General features: G+C 46.3%; 1 protein-coding gene and 1 long non-coding RNA gene across 2 annotated transcripts; one reads left to right on the forward strand and one right to left on the reverse strand.

Annotated features, from left to right (window-relative positions):
- The first annotated feature begins 98 nt into the window (after window positions 1-98).
- fech (ferrochelatase) lies at window positions 99-11,183 on the forward strand. The gene is made up of 11 exons (XM_060038849.1): window positions 99-345; window positions 935-1,019; window positions 1,642-1,761; window positions 2,746-2,894; window positions 4,720-4,854; window positions 5,057-5,163; window positions 5,457-5,555; window positions 6,442-6,549; window positions 6,897-7,061; window positions 7,588-7,647; window positions 8,921-11,183. The coding sequence occupies exons 1-11, from the start codon at window positions 306-308 to the stop codon at window positions 9,053-9,055; spliced, it is 1,203 nt and encodes a 400-aa protein (XP_059894832.1). The 5' UTR covers window positions 99-305; the 3' UTR covers window positions 9,056-11,183.
- Window positions 11,184-12,249: 1,066 nt separating this feature from the next.
- LOC132447860 (uncharacterized) lies at window positions 12,250-14,255 on the reverse strand. The gene is made up of 2 exons (XR_009523241.1): window positions 13,020-14,255; window positions 12,250-12,978 (listed from the first exon to the last, which is right to left on the reverse strand). It is a non-coding gene; the product is annotated as an uncharacterized LOC132447860 (long non-coding RNA).
- Window positions 14,256-14,261: the final 6 nt, after the last annotated feature.

Consider the following 14,261-nt stretch of genomic DNA (forward strand, 5'->3'; position numbering starts at 1 on the left):
ACAGAGGGTACAGTGGGCGCGGCTATGGTCGGAGTGGGCGCGGCTATGGTCGGAGTGGGCGTAGCTATAGTCGGAGTGGGCGGGGTCTGCCTACTACGCGTTATGACGCAGAGGAAACGTCGGCGACACACTGGTGGTTTACTGTCAGCCAGTAAGTGTGGTGGTTTACTGTCAGTTAATCGGTCTGTCAGAGCGGGGTTGAGGCTGAAGGACTTGTGCGCCTAGCTCCAAGAGGTCATAGTGTAGCGACTGTCCAGACGTAGTTAAACCTTCCTCTTAAGCAGACCGGGCGGTGCGGAGGGACCATGATGGCGGTGCTTGGAGGCACTCGGAGGCTCATTCACCGTAGGTCAAGTGTGCTGTTAGCCATGTAGCTCTGTAACCCACTGTAGGACCCACCTGGTCCGTGCAGTCCCGTTCCCCCTGCACGCCAGAGGGGCTGTGTGTCGGTGGGGTGGTTCCGCTGTGTGTGGAGCCGTATGTAGTGGGTCTGGCTGTAGCACATGTAACTTATCAACATTACTCTAGGTGACGATGTTGTGTGACTGTTAACGTTAAACACTATTTATCCCGTACGTAAACGCAGTTTTTTTTACTTGAAGAGAAGTCGTGAACTGCAAAGCTTGAGGCGGCTAGGGTTGTTTAAAGTAGGAGGATGTATAAGAAGGAGCATTTCCTAGTTACACAATTCCAATTTCTCAACTTGCATAACCCGCGCACCCCGTGGCCATGGGGGTTACTGCAGCTGGCATTATGAAATTGAGTTCATTGATAAGCTTTGACTCTGCTGATGTAACATCAGTTGTACATAACTGTACTTAATGATTCATGACGATGATATTACGTGTTTTGTATTGATCTACACAGGGAATATCCACCCCAGCTCTGCTGTGTTATTGAATTGCTATAGATAACATATGTGTGTGTCTGTTAGTATCCAGCGTTTGTGCTTTCCTGAGGAGTCGCTGTACTGCTGCTGCACTGGCACAAACCTCTCCCATAGAGACCCTGGAGAACAGGTACACATATGCACACACACACACATACATACATACATACATACATACATACATACATACATACATACATACATACATACATACATACATACATACATACATACATACATACATACATACATATCCATCCCAAACTTACATACATATCCATCCCAAACTATCTACAACTCCTGCTTCTTTTCTTTCTGACATGACATTTCTCATAGACTCTTGGTGAGTGAGCGTTCTAGAATGAGCGAGCAGGTATTTCATTGGCCCTCTGATGCCTGTAGATATCGGCTCAGTGAGACTAGCATTCAACCAGTGATCTATTTCATATTAAAGTTCTCCTGTGCTTCTACAGTATATTCCACTTATACTGGAGAAATGTAATATGTGTTGAAGGTGTAGTTAGTATCCGAAAAAACCCAAGTGGCACTTCTACTGGCTAATATAGTCATTTCATCACATAGCTAACACAAATCACACTTTATCACCACTTTTGGCTTGCATAAAGCATATATATATACATACCATACACATAGCATGTAGCTATGTGTACATACAGCTAATATGTAACACTTCTGGCTAACATAAAGCATGTAGATCACATGTCAGTAGTAAGTGCCAGCCAATGTTTCAGGAAGCCCAAGACGGGGATCCTGATGCTGAACATGGGCGGGCCGGAGAAGCTAGAGGACGTCCACGACTTTCTGCTCCGCCTCTTCAAGGACACAGACCTCATGAAGCTTCCTGTACAGAGGTAAGCTCACACGCCATTGGTCGTGACTCGTGATCGATGGTATTGGAGTATTAGACCTTAACCATGCTTGTTTAATGAACTCATCAGCTTTCAAGTTGTCTCGTGTTCAGTGTTGCCTGATTGGGCGGGAAATATGGCCCAATCTGGCAACACTGCTCGTGTTCCTGTTGACGTAAAGGAAGATCCCAGTGTTACACTCTATGTTCATTTGAACACGCAGTATGACCAGGCGAGTTGGGAACACGAGATGTAACCATGGAGGGTAATAGACTGTATGGTTCTCCCTCCTCCTGATGGAACGCTATAACCCCCACAGTGAGCTGGTAATAACGGGTATGGTTCCCCTCACACTGAGCTGATGGAGGGTAATGATAGAGGGTAATGTGATGGAGGGTAAAGTTAGTGGGTAATAACGGGTATGGTTCCCCTCACAGTGAGCTGATGGAGGGTAATGATAGAGGGTAATAACGGGTATGGTTCCCCTCACACTGAGCTGATGGAGGGTAATGATAGAGGGTAATAACGGGTATGGTTCCCCTCACAGTGAGCTGATGGAGGGTAATGATAGAGGGTAATAACGGGTATGGTTCCCCTCACAGTGAGCTGATGGAGGGTAATGATAGAGGGTAATAACGGGTATGGTTCCCCTCACAGTGAGCTGATGGAGGGTAATGATAGAGGGTAATAACGGGTATGGTTCCCCTCACACTGAGCTGATGGAGGGTAATGATAGAGGGTAATAACGGGTATGGTTCCCCTCACAGTGAGCTGATGGAGGGTAATGATAGAGGGTAATAACGGGTATGGTTCCCCTCACACTGAGCTGATGGAGGGTAATGATAGAGGGTAATAACGGGTATGGTTCCCCTCACAGTGAGCTGATGGAGGGTAATGATAGAGGGTAATAACGGGTATGGTTCCCCTCACAGTGAGCTGATGGAGGGTAATGATAGAGGGTAATAACGGGTATGGTTCCCCTCACAGTAAGCTGGGGCCGCTGATCGCCAGACGGCGGACACCAAAGATCCAGGAGCAGTACAGCCGCATCGGAGGAGGCTCCCCCATCAAGCACTGGACCTCCATGCAGGGGGAGGGCATGGTGCGGCTCCTGGACCAGATGTCCCCCGACACGGGTGAGGAGAGCGGCCTAGTCTGTTGACATAGCGGACCGCTGGCGCCGAGCCGCTTCCCGCCGTAACCCGCTCTGATCCCTGGGTTAGTCTGGAGTAGTCCGTGGATCACACAGAGATACACAGATACAGCTAGACATCTAGTCACCTCTCAATCTGCTCATTGGGTCGTACCCTATGCACACTGGGCTTCTTTAAAGGTTATTAAAGCAGTCCTCAGTAGCGGATCATGTGTGTTCCTTCCCTATCGAGGCAGAACAGACAGAGGGCTCTCGCTGCTCCCCCGATCAGATCAGTCCAGCTGGTGTACGTTTATTTCTGTAGAAGAAATGTTCTCCGTAAAGATCTTTATCAACTCTTATTCTTAAAGACGGATTTATCCTGATGAAGCCAGGTGTTCATCATCACAGTTGAGTGTTGTATATGTAATATATTAACACTGCATGTCAGGGTAAACGATCACAAAGATATCAATGCGAAACTGTCAAGCGTTTCCAAATCCATATGATACCTTGTGTATTGTCAATCCCCTTGGTCGGGATAGCCGGTAGAAGGGCTGGTGTGTGTTGGAGATAAGGGGTTGCGCTGGGGTGTGTTCTCACAACCCACCCTGATAACGTGTTGTGGTCATGGAGACCACCCCAACTGGTCTCCATGTACCCCTTCTCTCCCTAGCTCAGGCTGTGTCCAGAGACCATCCCTCCCCCTCCTGCTCTGTTTGGAGCCCCTCCTAGAGTAGTGGGTCTGTTTGGCGCTCCTAATCCTGACCTCTGAATGAAGAATCACAATGAAATGGCCCAGAGCACACACTCTGTTGTTTACTTCGCTACAACTCAGTTGTACACCTCACTACAACTCTGTTGTATACCTCGCTACAGTGTACCCCTCTACAACTCTGTTGTATACCTCGCTACAACACTGTTGTATACCTCGCTACAACTCTGCTGTATACCTCGCTACAACACTGTTGTATACCTCGCTACAACTCTGTTATGTACCTCTCTACAACTCTGTTGTATGCCTCGGTAACATACATGTGCGCTCTGCATATTTGCGGCCATTGTTGGAGTGAACATCAGAAGGCCTTCTGGGTAGGGCTGGGACGACGCGTCGACGTAATTGACGACGTCGACGCATAAATTACGTCGACGCGAAAAATGCGCGTCGATTTAAAAAAAAAAGAAAAAAAAAAGAAAAAAAAAAAAAAGATGAGCGGCGCCGCAGCGTAGTTGCAACGCGAGTGGCTCCTCAGACTTTCATAAGTGCAAGGCGCCACGCACTCGTTCCTCTAAAGTATGGGAATTCTTTAATGTGAAATGAAACGATTCCGTGATATGTCGTCTTTGCAAAATGGAGATGACTTTCCATTCTAGCACCACGGCAATTCACCAGCACCTGAAGAGGCGTCACCCGGTAGCAGCTGCAGATGACTGAGCACCGTAGAATTCTAAGAATGCATTACTTTGCACTTTTATTTTGGAATTTAAAGGCAATAAACATGTATTGAAATGTTAAGGAATTCAGATATGTAAATCAACATGTATAAATTGCTATTAGTCAATTAATGGGGAGATAATCGAGAATCGAATCGAATCGAAATCGAATCGGACTGAAAAAATGAATCGATGCATCGAAAAAATAATCGCTAGATTAATCGTTTAAAAAATAATCGTTTATCCCAGCCCTACTTCTGGGTACATCTGTTGAACTGGGACATCCTGGAACATGTGGGAGGGGGGGGGGGGGGTGGAGGAGGCAGGGGGAGACGGGACAGGACAGGACATGAGGATCCTGGATCAAAGCACTAACCTGGCCTCTCTGTTCCCAGCGCCTCACAAGTTCTACATCGGCTTCCGCTACGTCCACCCGCTGACGGAGGAGTCCATCGAAGAGATGGAGAAGGACGGGATAGAGAGGGCAGTCGCCTTCACCCAGTACCCCCAGTACAGCTGTTCTACTACAGGTAATACCGGTAGTACCCCTAGTAATACTACAGTATTATATACACACTATTTAACACTACCCAGTAGTGGACAGAAAAAAGTATATATATGTATGTATGAAGGTGTGTGCATTATCAATAAGTAGTAAACATTTCCATCGATATATATTTATATTTTGTATACTTTATACATCAGTTTGTTTTTATTTTTTGTGTCGAACAGGAAGCAGCCTGAACGCCATCTACCGTTACTATAGGGACCGGGGGGAGGGGCCCAAGATGCGCTGGAGCGTGATCGACCGCTGGCCCACCCACCCTCTGCTGGTGGAGGTGAGACACACACTTCAGTCAGACTTACACAGGACAACGAGAGTAAAGATGAAAGAACGCCTTGGGTGGGAGTAAGGGTGGGGTGGCAGACTGTTTGTCAGTGAGGACACTCGGCAGAAGCTGGTCCCGTCCCTAAGCACGATGAACCGAGGATTCTCTTGGAGAGCCATCCTCGTTCACTGAGTCATTTCTAAGTCAATCCTTTTTTAACCTTCTCCTCATGAAGTCATTTGAAATGAAGCAGTAAGTCATAACATTGTGAAGGAGGTATTTCAATGTTCTTTCCTTGACAGTGTTTTGCAGATCACATCCGCAACGAGCTGCTGAAGTTTCCGGAAGATAAGAGGAATGAAGTCGTGATCCTCTTCTCCGCACACTCTCTCCCCATGGCCGTGAGTCCTGTGTAGACCCCACTCTCTGCCATCATGAGTCCTGTCTAGACCCCTCTACCATCATGAGTCCTGTGTAGACCCCTCTACCATCATGAGTCCTGCGTAGACCCCACTCTCTACCATCATGAGTCCTGCGTAGACCCCACTCTCTACCATCATGAGTCCTGCGTAGACCCCACTCTCTACCATCATGAGTCCTGCGTAGACCCCACTCTCTACCATCATGAGTCCTGCGTAGACCCCACTCTCTACCATCATGAGTCCTGCGTAGACCCCACTCTCTACCATCATGAGTCCTGTGTAGACCCCACTCTCTACCATCATGAGTCCTGCGTAGACCCCACTCTCTACCATCATGAGTCCTGCGTAGACCCCACGCTCTACCATCATGAGTCCTGCGTAGACCCCACTCTCTACCATCATGAGTCCTGCGTAGACCCCACTCTCTACCATCATGAGTCCTGCGTAGACCCCACTCTCTACCATCATGAGTCCTGCGTAGACCCCACTCTCTACCATCATGAGTCCTGCGTAGACCCCACTCTCTACCATCATGAGTCCTGCGTAGACCCCACTCTCTACCATCATGTGTCCTGCGTAGACTCCGCTCTCTCCCCATCATGAGTCCTGCGTAGACTCCACTCTCTACCATCATGAGTCCTGCGTAGACTCCGCTCTCTCCCCATCATGATTCCTGCGTAGACTCCATTCCATTTTCATACATCATGATTTTTGGATTTGGATTCTGATCTCTGAAATGAGGACTAATGATACTCACCATAGCTTTCCCTCAAGGTGGACCAATCATTCCACTTCGCCACAGGAAGCGCCACGCTCATTTACCAATGCACTTCCTTGTTGTCTCCTCTGCGTGGTGGGGGTGTAGGTGGTGAACCGCGGCGACCCCTATCCCCAGGAGGTGGGGGCCACGGTCCAGAGAGTCATGGAGGCTCTGGACCACTGTAACCCCTACAGGCTCGTGTGGCAGTCCAAGGTCTGCACACACAACACACACCACACACACCAAAGAGGAGGGAATCTAACCTGTTGCCCTATTTTTTATTGTTATATAGAGACTGGCCACAAGGGGGCAATGTGTCTATTAATCCTAAGAACCTTACTTTATCAATCTGAATACACACTCCCCCTTGCCAAAGCGGCTGAAGTTATATTAGGTGCAAATATCAATGATAATAAATCTAATCACATTAAATAAAGACCCTACAATAGAAAACACAATACCAATCTGTCACCTCCCTGTGCAGCTGTGATGTGTAGGGTCCTCTTGTGTCCGCTGGGTATGTGTGTGCTAACTGAGGGCTGGTTCCCGGCGCTCCCCAGGTGGGGCCCATGGCGTGGCTGGGGCCCCAGACAGACGACGTGATCAAGGGTCTGTGTGAGCGGGGGAAGAAGAACCTGCTGCTGGTCCCCATCGCCTTCACCTCCGACCACATCGAGACGCTCCACGAGCTGGACATAGAGTACTCACAGGTCCTGGGGGAGGAGGTAGGACCACTCGCTCGCTCACTCACTCACTCACTCACTCACTCACTCACTCACTCACTCACTCACTCACTCACTCACTCACTCACTCACTCACTCACTACTTACTCACTCACTCACTCACTCACTCACTCACTCACTCACTCACTCACTCACTCACTCACTCATTACTCACTCGTTCACTCATTACTCACTCATTACTCACTCATTACTCACTCACTCGTTCACTCATTACTCAATCACTCACTCACTCACTCATTCACTCATTACTCACTCATTCGTTCACTCATTACTCAATCGTTCACTCACTCATTACTCAATCGTTCACTCACTCATTACTCAATCATTCACTCACTCATTACTCACTCACTCACTCACTCACTCACTCATTAATACAAGTCACTGGTCTTGCTAGATATAAGATTAAGTAATGCCAAGGAAAGCTCAAAATGGGCCTTCTAGGGTCTGACTCTAATACACTATACATTTAAACTGTTTTTCATTCTTTGCTTGTATTTATGCTCTCCAGTGTGGGGTGGAGAATATTAGACGAGCTGAGTCTCTGAACGGGAATCCTCTGTTCATGAAGGTTTGTACGCACACATACATTTCATACATACACTACATTTTGTATATTTAAGCAATATCACACGAGAGGGAGTGCTGTTGTCCTGAACATCAGCCTCGGACCGTAGGCCCAGTGCCGAAGATAATCCCAGCCGTGCTGATATTCAGTACAACAGCACGACCTTCAGTGGGAAATTGCTTTTATAAAACAGTTCTACAAGCACCATTTATTAGTTAACAGTAATCAGCAACAACAGATTATGATTTGTTTGTTTATTTAATGATTTATTTGACTTCGCCAACACAAATAGATCCGCGACTGGGACTGAACTGTTGCCAAGCAACACATAAACACACTAGCTTAATAACATTAACGGTTATTAAAACACCTGTAAAGCAGTATGATGCATGTATTGTTAAAAGTCCCAGTTCAATCAATTTCTCAATATATTTGGCCCATATATCTCTTTATAGTTCTAAAGATGTCCCTGTATATAGTTCTATAGATGCCCCTGTATACAGTTCTATAGATGTCCCAGTATATATGTCCAGACGTCATAAGGGGGTCTAATGGTGTGATCCTGAATTCTCTGAAGCCAGCTTTCCGAGTTGCACTTTTGAGGTTCTTTCCGGTCTCTGAGCATTTATAGCGTTCCCCTTCGACTTTGTGATTGTGTCATGAAATTGGCTAGTCGTTGTTTTTTACATTGTATTGCACGCACAGCAAGACCCTGCAATGCATACATTGGTGACCGGAATATAGTAGCAATGTAATCAAGTGTGTAAGAGCATTTAAAATCATTTAAAAAGACCAACGTCTTCACGGGCACAGCCATTTTGCTGAGGGCATCATCACTGAGAGATGAAGACAAAAAGGGGGCGTGCCTCAGAGAAACGCCGCAAGACCACCCCACCCTCTGAACAGGGTGGGACGGGGAGCCTCTGCTTGAGGAGGGTTTCTGACGTGTTGGTTCTGAGTAACCAACCCGTGGCTGCTCGCATGTGTAGCGGTGCATGGCGGCTGGGTGGCGGTGCGGGCGAGCAGAACCAGGTGATGACTCTCTCTCTCTCTCTCTCTCTCTCTCTCTCTCTCTCTCTCTCTCTCTCTCTCTCTCTCTCTCTCTCTCTCTCTCTCTCTCTCTCTCTCTCTCTCTCTCTCTCTCTCTCTCTCTCTCTCTCTCTCTCTCTCTCTCTCTCTCTCTCTCTCTCTCTCTCTCTCTCTCTCTCTCTCTCTCTCTCTCTCTCTCTCTCTCTCTCTCTCTCTCTCTCTCTCTCTCTCTCTCTCTCTCTCCCAGGCACTAGCGCAGCTGGTCCAGTCCCACCTGATCTCCGATCAGCCCTGCTCCCGCCAGCTCACCCTCAGGTGTCCCCTCTGCGTCAACCCCACCTGCGGAGAGGCCAAGGCCTTCTTCTCCGCCCAGAAGGCGTGACCGTCCCCACCTTATGACCGCCTGTAGTACCACACAGAGGATAATATGGTGTACATTACGCTTAGGACGGACACACACACAACACAACACACACACACACTTCCAGGATGGAAAAAAAGCAGTACACTAATCTGGTATACAAGAGTCACAAAGAGTGCAGACGACAGGAAGTTGTTATTTATTGGTTATTTTATTCGTCTGCACACACTCTGCCCCTGAACATTCGTGTAGGAAAACCTGTCGGCCCCTTCTGATGGATATTGGGACGGCATTGATGTCGTTTCCAGCCTGCGTCTCGCTAATCCCCACCACATTGGTCAGCTTCTGATATCACGCTCTATCTCTAATCCCTGCCTTCTAATTGGAGGAGAAAGGGAACTAAGTGCTTCATATTAAGTGCATCATATTAATATGTAAGGTTAGGTTTAACTCTAAGACAGCACATCTGACGCAGAAAACATTAGTATTAGAATTATTATTGGTTGTTTAATTTTTCTTCATGAGCAGTGTAGAACTCTGTGCACAAATCTCTTCCCTTTATCACTTACAGGATTTGCTCTGGAGTTCAGTGTCTTCTGTGGGATTTGAGCGATAACCATGGTCACCTCATTAGTAATTTAAGGGTGGCTCAGTAGATGGCTACGTTTAGATCAGTTATGCCGGGTGCAGTTCACTAATCAGACACCAACGGCAGTGTTGGTAGATCTTCCAACAGTCAGTAAAATCTCGAATATTTCTGGTGCTTCGATCTGCTTTTTTTTTTTCATGCTAGTCGCCATCCCAACCACTACGTGGTTCATGCTACCTTATCCCACTCTAACGGGAGATCGGACTCCATCTAGACTCCTGTCATGCCACCACTGGGTTTATAACCAGATTTCAAATGGGATTATCTTTCCAAGGTTAGCTTGGCTAGAACAAGTTTAGCTACACTAACATGTTCCACTGAAGTCATGACTAGAGCGAAGTGACACGTACACAAAATGGATCCACTGACCATGGCCTTCTGATGGTAGAATGCAGGGGAATCAGGTATAGAGACAGGTCTCTCAGGTGAGAGATTTATCTCTATACATTTTCATATATATGAAAATGTATAGAGATAAATCTCTCAATCTCTGTTATATCTTGTAAGGTTTCCTGGGGAGCAGATTTGTTCACTATTCAGGCACAATGCAGTACTTTTTTTTATTTATTTTTTGTGGTATTTTCTTTTTATTTTCCACCTTCCTCTTGCGTTCAAGGTAAACCGAACATGACCGGGTACATCCTGGGAATGAATGTCCTGGTTTTCTGCTTAATGTTACATTTGGTTGCCCTGGATCCACTACTGGGCTGTGGGTCACTGTTCTCAGATGTGTGTCCCTCTTCTCAGATGTATGTGCCCACACATTGAATGCCCTTCCTTTCCTGAGGATGAGCTGAACGACGTTGTGGGTGCTGATCTCTAAAGCCTTGATTATGTGCCTTTTTACAAGCTCAACGGCTGGATCTGCTTTCCCATGCATGTGTACTTCAACTAAGTGTCCAGATAGGAACGGAAGCGTCACTGAAGTGGATCCCGACCCTGTGCTCTGGGCTGAAGTGTTCTGTACTGAGGCTCCTAGCACCAAACCACCGCCGGGGGTATCTGGGCTGGCGTTGTTCATATCATCCAATACTTAATTGGGGAGCACATTAAAGGTACCCTCTTGGACCGCTACAATGCTCCGTTGTTTCCTGATGTCCAGTGGTCTTCCACAGGTGAACATGCCCCTAGTACCCATCGTTTGGCTTGTCTTTTGCAGGGTTTGTTTGGTTTTAGTGTAAAGTTCACAGAAATGCTTGTCGTATTTGAAGACGTTTTGTTTCTGGACGTCCTAATGCATTAACTGTGAGCCGTCCTTTCTGTAAAGGAGGCTAAAGTTTGTTTGTATTTCTTTGAGTTTACATTAAGCCGGGTTATCTGCCAGCTAAGAGCTTGCTAATTCATATAGCATTTTTTTTAAAGGTATTTATTAATCCTTTCATAGGTCATCCACCTCATGCTGTTCAGACGTGTATCTTTTTATAGTTTAAGAGACCCAAATATCATGGGATGAAATGTATGATCAGTCTTCCTTCAAAATAAAAGCGCTCAATGGCCTAAGTGAGTCGTTGTCTGTTATCATCTCCCTTCCTTACTGTGGTTAACCTCTTCTATGTCTCCTTCGGTCTTTCTTTATTTATCATTTTATTTCGCCATGGCTTACTGGCCCACATGGTAACGGTTCCTCCTCTCCTGCAACCCTCGAAGCTACTTGCTCTTCTCCCCTCACTCATATCTCCTCTTTCTTATCCCCTCACTCGTATCTCCTCCTTCTTCTCCACTCACTCATATCCCCTCTCTCTTCTCCACTCACTCGTATCTCCTCTCTCTTCTCCACTCACTCATATCTCCTCTCTTCTCCACTCACTCATATCTCCTCGCTCTCCTCCACTCACTCGTTTCTCCTCTCACTTCTCCACTCACTCGTATCTCCTCGCTCTTCTCCACTCACTCCGATCTCCTCTCTCTACTCACTCATATCTCCTCTCTCTTCTCCACTCACTCATATCTCCTCTCTCTACTCACTTCTCCTCTCTTCTCTACTCACTCATATCTCTTTTCTCTACTTACTCATATCTCCGCTCTACTCACTCATATCTCCTCTCCTCCACTCACTCATATCTCCTCTCTCTTCTCCACTCACTCATATCTCCTCTCCTGCACTCACTCATATCTCCTCTCCTCTCTACTCACTCATATCTCCTCGCTCTACTCCACTCAATGTTCCTTTTGCTCGGGGCTCCCCTCTCCCATGCGGTGGCCCAGTCCTCACATCTGCGGTTGATTGGTTCCAGTTCAGCTCTCTCTGAGCCGATGAGTGTCTGGGGACAGCAGGGGCCATCTTCTCCTCTGCCATTATCATTTCTCTTCCTCTCTCCTTTTCTCTTACCCCCTATCTTTCCCTCCCCTCTCCTTCTCTCCCTTCACTGATAAACGGCTGGTGCAATCGATGAGAAAGAGGGTGGAGGCCTGCAGAGAGAGGTGCTGCTCTGGATCTGCTCAGGGACGGATTGGTAGAGAGACCAGGGTGTTGAGGGAGAGAGGGCTAGTCCTATCACAACTGAATGATTCAAGTAGGTTGCAAAACTAGTAAAACATCCAGAAAGCAGACTGATGGCAGACGGTATACATGGATAAGACCATTGTGACAACTTTATTTTTTCATTTATACATAGAGTGGAACAACATTTACTCCAAATCCCTCCTTCAATTTTGATCAAGTTTTCAATCGTTTCTTTTTCTGTAAAATAAAATGCATCATTTCAGTATAATTACAACAATTATGGAACAAAATACATATAAAAAAATTATCAGAAAAACAATATTTTGTAAAGAAACAGGATCAAAAATAAAAAGCAAGAATGCTTGGTGATGACATTAAGGTGGGGTCAGGTTGCTTTGGCGTGTGCTAGATAATAAGCAATATGGACAGGCATGGAGTTTACTTTGGTTTATATTTGAATTCATTTGGTTTACAGTTTCAGAATATCAGTTATTCTGATCAAAAGAAAAAAAGTGATCTTTGGTCAACATGGCGCTAAAACTGCAACATTTTTTTGTTTAGATTACATATTTGGCATTTTCTAAAGTGTAATACTGATTTAAAACGAAACACTTTGTGGTTACACTTAAAATACTGTTAATCTTCTCTAGGTTCTTCACAATAATGACTCGGTTTGGTGACAGGTGTGGAGGGAAATATTGATTTGGGTTGTTTCAATTATTGAATACAATCAGGATCCATGGGCCATCTTCAGACGGACCGAGGTGACTCCTGAGGGGAGAGATGGTCAGGCACTACAGAGGATGTGAAGACATCAGGGGACTCATTCAGACCCCTCCATCCATGTTCTGTCTGAAGCCCATCTTAAAGCCGCTTCCTTCACTCGGTGCTACCTGAAGCCATCTTAAAGCCTCATGATGCTAACTGTTTCGTGGTGGCTAACTTTTGGAATGTTCATTTTTGAAGCCACATAATTCACCCGACGCTACCTTGTTTGCACAATGCTGCCAGTCGGAATGTGGTTTTGGTGGGAGGGTCTTTCTTTGGAAGGCAACAGGACCCATGGAGGTCTCTGTTTCCTGTTCCTGTCTGCTGATTGACAACCTGTTAGCATGTGCTAGTGATTTAGAGTATTGCAAAACGTAACGCAAGCTAATAGTACAATACCCATTATTAAATGAAAAGTAATAATACATAATAACAAGGATATTAATCACAATGCATTACATGGCTAGCTAATTGTAAATATACTCATGCATAAAATCAGTCTGCGGTAATGTTTGAGAGTAGAACACTGATATAATCAATAATCAAAATCAATGATGCATGGCGTTCAATCGTTTGATGGCTGGACAGGATGCAAATAATATGGTAATGATCTGATTAAAGGCAGTTCAAATCTGGCCTTGCTCCAATAATATCCCGAAAAACCCGTCAGTTCAACCCCCCTTCTCAGCCGACGACGGAGAGACCACAGAGAGATAAAGCAAACACAGAGAGAGAGAGTGGAGTTAAAAGGACAAGCTCTTTCATTTTGGTTTCGGCACTCTTCTCCAACGTTGACAAAATAAATGTTATTCTATCTGAAAAACGGAATCAAGACATAAGGTTGACCCCAATCATTTGGTTCAGAGGTCGCTGACCCAAGGAAGGAGGAGGAGTCAGTGAGTAACGGTCGACACACTTCATATGTAGCGCATTAGGATACGCTACATCCTAAACATGGCACTAAAGCTACACGCTATGAGGTATATCTGCAACCTCGGCCTTTAAAGCTTTGCCACCGTCTAGAGAGAGTGGGGTAGAGAGACATAGACAGAACACATGGAACCACCGCCTCATCACTTTGGTTAGGGTTGAACCACATTGCTTTGATTCGACGAACAGGCGAGGAGGGAGAACAGACACAATCACTCCAACTGGACCCGTGGGCCCACGGAGAGAGGCAGTCAAGGCCAGCTCAAGGGGAATACTTTGGTTTTATACTTTGGTTTAATACTTTGAGGTATTTGAACAGACACCTGTAAGACTCACTGAGTTGTCTGGACTGTCACTTGGTCGCAAGCAAGGCACTGGTCCAGGGATCTCTAAGGCTTCGAACCAACAACCCCCCCCCCCCCCCTCGACTTCTCTGG

The sequence above is a fragment of the Gadus macrocephalus genome, chromosome 19 (genome assembly GCF_031168955.1).
Source record: "Gadus macrocephalus chromosome 19, ASM3116895v1".
Lineage (NCBI taxonomy): Eukaryota > Metazoa > Chordata > Actinopteri > Gadiformes > Gadidae > Gadus > Gadus macrocephalus.